This window comes from Mizuhopecten yessoensis, unplaced genomic scaffold, assembly GCF_002113885.1.
Source record: "Mizuhopecten yessoensis strain PY_sf001 unplaced genomic scaffold, ASM211388v2 scaffold9285, whole genome shotgun sequence".
Classification (NCBI taxonomy): domain Eukaryota; kingdom Metazoa; phylum Mollusca; class Bivalvia; order Pectinida; family Pectinidae; genus Mizuhopecten; species Mizuhopecten yessoensis.
In genome coordinates, this window is record NW_018407971.1 from 107,542 (window position 1) to 115,309 (window position 7,768).

Genomic DNA, 7,768 nt, shown 5'->3' on the forward strand with positions numbered 1-7,768 from the left:
TTTTGCTGATCTAGTACACGAGGTATTGAAGGAAAGAATAGAAGGACTACGATTGACCCATGCGACCGACATTTGATTCAACAGAAGGTATCGGGTTACATGCTGGACCGCGTGGGGTTTTCTCCAGGCACTGCGGATTCCTCACACATTAAGATCCCCTGCGCCCTTCTACCCGGACAAGCAAGTGTGACTAATTGAGTTACTGGTTCCACAATTGTACCAAAATAAATAAAGTTTATATTCATAAGCAAGTATTCGCAAATAAATCATACAAACATATATCGCGAAATGAAATTCACACGAAGGTGAAATGATTAACAGTAAAATAACAGTATCTAGTAAATATGTGGACCAAACACTACGCTCAGGATCCTTTGAACTCAGGTATATATATAGGCCGTCGCTATTACCACCCGAGTGTCAATAGCCTACCTAACATCCTACACCTAACAAATATCCTACACCTACCTAACATCCTACACCTACCTAACATCCTATGCCTACCTAACATCCTACACTATCCTAACACCTACCTAAGCTTCTATACCGACCTTACATCCTATGCCTACCTTACATCATATGCCTACCTAACATCCTACACCTACCTACATCCTATGCCTACCTAACATCATATACATAACATCCTACACCTATTTAGCATCCTACATCTACCTTACATCCCATGCCTACCTTACACCCTATACTTTACATCCTACACATGCCTACATCATATGCCTAGACCTAACATCATATACCTAACATCCTACACGTACTTAGCATCCTACATCTAACTTACATCCCACGCCTACCTTACATCCTACACCTACATAACCTCCTATACCTAACATCATTTTACTACCTAACATATACCTACCTAACATCCTACACCTACCTAACATCATATGCCTATATTACATCCTACGGCTACCTTACACCCTACACCCACCTAACATCCTGCACCTACCTAACATCCTACACTACCCTACTACTACCTAACATCCTACACTATCCTAACACCTACCTAAGATCCTATACCTACCTTAGATCATATGCCTACCTTACACCCTACACTTCATCTACCTAACATCCAATGCCTACCTAACATGATATGCTTACCTAACATCCTATACCTTCCTTACATCTTATGTCTACCTTACATCCTATGCCTACCTAACATCCTACACCTACCTATATCCTATGCCTACATAACATCATATACATAATATCCTACATCTACCTAGCATCCTATGCCTACCTAAAACCCTATACTTTACATCCTACACCTACCTACATCATATGCCTACCTAACATCATATACCTAACATCCTACACCTACTTAGCATCCTACATCTACCTTACATCCTATGCCTACATAACACCCTATACCTAACATCCTACACCTACCTTACATACACCTTCCTAACATCCTACACTTTCCTTACATCTTATGCCTACCTTAATCCTACGCCTATCTTACATCCTACGCCTACCTTACACCCTACACCACCTAACATCCTGCACCTACCTAACATCCTACACTATCCTACTACTACCTAACATCCTACACTATCCTAACCCCTACCTAAGATCTATACTTACCTTACATCCTATGACTTCCTAACATCCTACACTTACCTAACATCCTACACCTACCTAACATCCTATGCTTACCTAACAAAATTATATACCTAACATCCTACACCTACCTAACATCCTATGCCTACCTAACATCCTACACCTACCTTACATCCTTCACCTACCTAACATCCTACACTTACATAACATCCTTTTCCTACCTTACATCCTATGCCTACCTAACATTCTATGCCTACCTAACATCCTATACATAACACCCTACGCCTACCTAACATCATATCCACCCTCTTCATTCCTTGCAATCTAACCATCACATAATCTCTTACAAAATTCACTACACAGGAATTCATCTGACTCAGGTTCTACTGACTTACATCTTACATGGTACCATTCATCACAGGAATTGCATTTTATCATTTCACCGTCATAAGGACCTCGGCATATGCAGTATATTGCATGTGTCTTCTTTTTCACTTTTGTTCTTCTATTTGATGCTTTTGAAGGAAAAGGTGTGCATTTTGCATCTTCCAAACATTTTATTAGATGATCCCTCAGCTTGTCCTGTTGGAAGTTAAGCTCAATTGGATTTGATTTAAAACAAACTGCTGTCGCAAAAGCTATAGCAAATAGACCACATTCAGCACCTCCTACTTGTTGTTGCACTGGAACATGGTTAATAGTGATTTGGTTATCATCACATTTGATAATTGTACTAATTTGTTTCAATATTTCACTATTAGCAGTATTATTTAGACTGTCAAAAAGATAAATTGTTCCAATGTCGCATCCCACAGTTGAAATTGTCAACCAATGACCATACTTCGAACTACCTTGGAAAAGGATTTGTACCATATTATGTCATATTGTGTCAAATGTTTCTGGATTTTGAAAAAAAAAAACCTTTAAATTGGGAAACTGATTCTTCCCATAGCACGATCATCAAGAAGTGGTCCACTGATAATGGATTCTCTGGTATCATCGGTTGGACACTATATATAAGTAAAGGAAATAGAATCAAGACATCTCCAAAGCTAAAAAGCTTACAACGATGTATTTTACAGCGAAATCATCATAGAGCCTATAGATATCATTGCTGACCCAAAGAGAATGTTTGGTAGTTGGAAGTGCATCTTGCTTAAGAATATTTTCTTTCATATTTATAATGTGCTTTTTATTGATGAAGTTGCTACCTTCAGCATTTTTTCGTTTGACACTTTTCTTTATTTTGCTTGAAAATTCCCAAAATGGTTTTGTAGATCCTTTTGGCCTGCCTCTTCTGCATTTTATAGAACGTATCTTCAAAATATGGCAGTTATTCCAAATAGAAGGTTTCGGGGATACAGATGGTATGTATGTGTTAGCTGGTGCCTGTGGCATTGTTGGTGCTTGTTTGTGTGTGTGTGTGTAAGAGTTGGTGCTTATGGTAAAGTAGTTGGTGCTGGACTTGGTGCTGATGGTGGAGTTGGTGCTTGAGTTTTTGTGTTTGTTACAGTTGGTGATGGACTTAGTGCTGATGGTGGAGTTGGTGCTTGAGTTATTGTGTATGGTACAGTTGGTGCTGGACTTGGTGCTGATGGGGGAGTTGGTGCCTGAGTTTTTGTGTATTGTACAGTTGGTGCTTGACTTGGTGCTGATGGTGGAGTTGGTGCCTGAGTTTTTGTGTATGGTACAGTTGGTGCTTGACTTGGTGTTGATGGAGGAGTTGGTGCTTGAGTTTTTGTGTATGGGACAGTTGGTGCTTGACTTGGTGCTGATGGTGGAATTGGTGCTTGAGTTTTTGTGTATGGTACAGTTGGTGCTGGACTTGGTGCTGATGGTGGAGTTGGTGCTTGAGTTTTTGTGTTTGTTACAGTTGGTGATGGACTTAGTGCTGATGGTGGAGTTGGTGCTTGAGTTTTTGTGTATGGTACAGTTGGTGCGTAACTTGGTGCTGATGGTGGAGTTGGTGCTTGAGGTTTTGTGTATGGTACAGTTGGTGCTTGACTTGGTGTTGATGGTGGAGTTGGTGCCTGAGTTTTTGTGTATGGTACCGTTGGTGCTTGACTTGGTGTTGATGGTGGAGTTGGTGCCTGAGTTTTTGTGTATGGGACAGTTGGTGCTTGACTTGGTGCTGATGGTGGAATTGGTGCTTGAGTTTTTGTGTATGGTACAGTTGGTGCTTGACTTGGTGCTGATGGTTGAGTTGGTGCTTGAGTTTTTGTGTTTGGTACAGTTGGTGCTGGACTTGGTGCTGATGGTGGAGTTGGTGCTTGAGTTTTTGTGTATGGTACAGTTGGTGCTTGACTTGGTGCTGATGGTGGAGTTGGTGCTTGAGTTTTTGTGTATGGTACAGTTGGTGCTTGACTTGGTGCTGATGGTGGAGTTGGTGCTTGAGTTTTTGTGTATGGTACAGTTGGTGCTTGACTTGGTGCTGATGGTGGAGTTGGTGCTTGAGTTTTTGTGTATGGTACAGTTGGTGCTTGACTTGGTGCTGATGGTGGAGTTGGTGCTTGAGTTTTTGTGTATGGTACAGTTGGTGCTTGACTTGGTGCTGATGGTGGAGTTGGTGCTTGAGTTTTTGTGTATGGTACAGTTGGTGCTTGACTTGGTGCTGATGGTGGAGTTGGTGCTTGAGTTTTTGTGTATGGTACAGTTGGTGCTTGACTTGGTGCTGATGGTGGAGTTGGTGCTTGAGTTTTTGTGTATGGTACAGTTGGTGCTTGACTTGGTGCTGATGGTGGAGTTGGTGCTTGAGTTTTTGTGTATGGTACAGTTGGTGCTTGACTTGGTGCTGATGGTGGAGTTGGTGCTTGAGTTTTTGTGTATGGTACAGTTGGTGCTTGACTTGGTGCTGATGGTGGAGTTGGTGCTTGAGTTTTTGTGTATGGTACAGTTGGTGCTTGACTTGGTGCTGATGGTGGAGTTGGTGCTTGAGTTTTTGTGTATGGTACAGTTGGTGCTTGACTTGGTGCTGATGGTGGAGTTGGTGCTTGAGTTTTTGTGTATGGTACAGTTGGTGCTTGACTTGGTGCTGATGGTGGAGTTGGTGCTTGAGTTTTTGTGTATGGTACAGTTGGTGCTTGACTTGGTGCTGATGGTGGAGTTGGTGCTTGAGTTTTTGTGTATGGTACAGTTGGTGCTTGACTTGGTGCTGATGGTGGAGTTGGTGCTTGAGTTTTTGTGTATGGTACAGTTGGTGCTTGACTTGGTGCTGATGGTGGAGTTGGTGCTTGAGTTTTTGTGTATGGTACAGTTGGTGCTTGACTTGGTGCTGATGGTGGAGTTGGTGCTTGAGTTTTTGTGTATGGTACAGTTGGTGCTTGACTTGGTGCTGATGGTGGAGTTGGTGCTTGAGTTTTTGTGTATGGTACAGTTGGTGCTTGACTTGGTGCTGATGGTGGAGTTGGTGCTTGAGTTTTTGTGTATGGTACAGTTGGTGCTTGACTTGGTGCTGATGGTGGAGTTGGTGCTTGAGTTTTTGTGTATGGTACAGTTGGTGCTTGACTTGGTGCTGATGGTGGAGTTGGTGCTTGAGTTTTTGTGTATGGTACAGTTGGTGCTTGACTTGGTGCTGATGGTGGAGTTGGTGCTTGAGTTTTTGTGTATGGTACAGTTGGTGCTTGACTTGGTGCTGATGGTGGAGTTGGTGCTTGAGTTTTTGTGTATGGTACAGTTGGTGCTTGACTTGGTGCTGATGGTGGAGTTGGTGCTTGAGTTTTTGTGTATGGTACAGTTGGTGCTTGACTTGGTGCTGATGGTGGAGTTGGTGCTTGAGTTTTTGTGTATGGTACAGTTGGTGCTTGACTTGGTGCTGATGGTGGAGTTGGTGCTTGAGTTTTTGTGTATGGTACAGTTGGTGCTTGACTTGGTGCTGATGGTGGAGTTGGTGCCTGAGTTTTTGTGTATGGTACAGTTGGTGCTTGACTTGGTGCTGATGGTGGAGTTGGTGCTTGAGTTTTTGTGTATGGTACAGTTGGTGCTTGACTTGGTGTTGATGGTGGAGTTGGTGCTTGAGTTTTTGTGTTTGGTACAGTTGGTGCTGGACTTAGTGCTGATGGTGAGTTGGTGCTTGAGTTTTTGTGTATGGTACAGTTGGTGCCTGACTTGGTGCTGATGATGTGGTGCTTGAGTTTTTGTGTATGGTACAGTTGGTGCCTGACTTGGTGCTGGTGGTGGAGTTGATGCTTGTGTTGGTGCTTGTGTTTTTGTGTATTGTACAGTGTATGGTACAGTTGGTGCTGGACTTGGTGCTGATGGTGGAGTGGGTGCCTGAGTTTTTGTGTATGGTACCGTTGGTGCTTGACTTGGTGCTGGTGGTGGAGTTGATGCTTGAGTTGGGGCTTGTGTTTTTGTGTATGTTGGTGCTTGAGTTTTTGTGTTTGGTACAGTTGGGGCTTGACTTGGTGTTGATGGTGAAGTTGGTGCTTGAGTTTTTGTGCATTGTACAGTTGGTGCTTGACTTCGTGCTGATGGTGGAGTTGGTGCTAGAGTTTTTGTGTATGGTACAGTTGTTGCTGGACTTGGTGTTGATGGTGGAGTTGGTGCTTGGGTTTTTGTGTATGGTACAGTTGGTGCTGGATTTGGTGCTGATGGTTGAGTTGGTGCTTGTGTTTTTGTGTATTGTACAAGATGGTGCTTGACTTGGTGCTGATGGCGGAGTTGGTGCCAGAGTTGAAGCTTGTGGTTGAGCTGGTGGTTGTGGTAAAGTAGTTGGTGCTGATGGTGGAGTTGGAGCTTGAGTTTTTGTGTATGGTACAATTGGTGCTTGACTTGGTGTTGATGGTGGGGTTGGTGCTTGGGTTTTTGTGTATGGTACAGTTGGTCCTGGACTTGGTGTTGATGGTGAAGTTGGTGCCTGAGTCTTTGCGTTTCGTACAGTTGGTCCTTGACTTGCTGCTGATGGTGGAGTTGGTGCTAGAGTTTTTGTGTATGGTACAGGTGGTGCCTGACTTGGTGCTGATGGTGGAGTGGGTGCCTGAGTTTTTGTGTATGGTACAGTTGGTGCTGGATTTGGTGCTGATGGTTGAGTTGGTGCTTGTGTTTTTGTGTATTGTACAGTGTATGGTACAGTTGGTGCTGGACTTGGTGCTGATGGTGAGTTGGTGCTTGAGGTTTTGTGTATGGTACAGTTGGTCCTTGACTTGCTGCTGATGGTGGAGTTGGTGCTAGAGTTTTTGTGTATGGTACAGTTGGTCCTTGACTTGCTGCTGATGGTGGAGTTGGTGCCTGAGCTTTTGTGTATGGTACAGTTGGTGCTTGACTTTGTGTTGATGGTGGAGTTGGTGCTTGGGTTTTTGTGTTTGGTACAGTTGGTGCTTGACTTTGTGTTGATGGTGGAGTTGGTGCTTGGGTTTTTGTGTTTGGTACATTTGGTGCTGGACTTAGTGCTGATGGTGAGTTGGGGCTTGGGTTTTTGTGTATGGTACAGTTGGTGCCTGACTTGGTGCTGATGATGTGGTGCTTGAGTTTTTGTGTATGGTCCAGTTGGTGCTTGACTTGGTGCTGATGGCGGAGTTGGTGCCTGAGTTGAAGCTTGTGGTTGAGCTGGTGTTTGTGGTAAAGTAGTTGGTGCTGGTGGTGGAGTTGATGCTTGAGTTGGTGCTTGTGTTTTTGTGTATTGTACAGTTGGTGCTTGACTTGGTACTTGTGGAGGAGATAATGCTTTTGTTTTTGTGTGTAGCACAGTTGTTTCTTGGTTTGGTGCCGGTGATGGAGTTGGTGTGTGTATAGTTGGTAGAGTTGTTGTATGTGGGTCAGTAGTCACATGTGGCTGAGTAGATGTGTGTGCTTGTGTTGGTAAGGGTAATGTCTGTGAACTATTTCCCCATGATGTTTTTAGATCATTTGAAAAACGAAAAAAATATCAGCTATACTGAATTTCTGTTTTTCATTCAACACTTGTGCAGACTTTTCTCTGCGTGTCATTAGTCATGAACTCCTATTAATATTGCTTTATTTGGTGTGGATAGTTGTTTTTTCTTTTTTCATCTATCTGGAACCATATGAGGAATTACATGTATATTTGAAGCTTTATGCTGATGACACTATACTAATTAATATCAGACACGACAGAGGATTTGCAAAAGCTATCAGCTATACTAAGATCATGGTATTTGATAGAAAAAAGAATTCCTGATGACTTTACTTTTACATATAACGTACTGTTATAGGAATAGCTAGGGATTTCAAACAT

The 7,768-nt window shown here is 42.9% G+C and overlaps 1 protein-coding gene across 1 annotated transcript; it reads right to left on the reverse strand.

The window, feature by feature from the left end:
- Positions 1–2,610: 2,610 nt before the first annotated feature.
- LOC110457633 (mucin-5AC-like) lies at positions 2,611–7,768 on the reverse strand. The gene is made up of 3 exons (XM_021508985.1): positions 7,738–7,768; positions 5,736–7,218; positions 2,611–5,626 (listed from the first exon to the last, which is right to left on the reverse strand). The coding sequence occupies exons 1-3, from the start codon at positions 7,766–7,768 to the stop codon at positions 2,611–2,613; spliced, it is 4,530 nt and encodes a 1,509-aa protein (XP_021364660.1).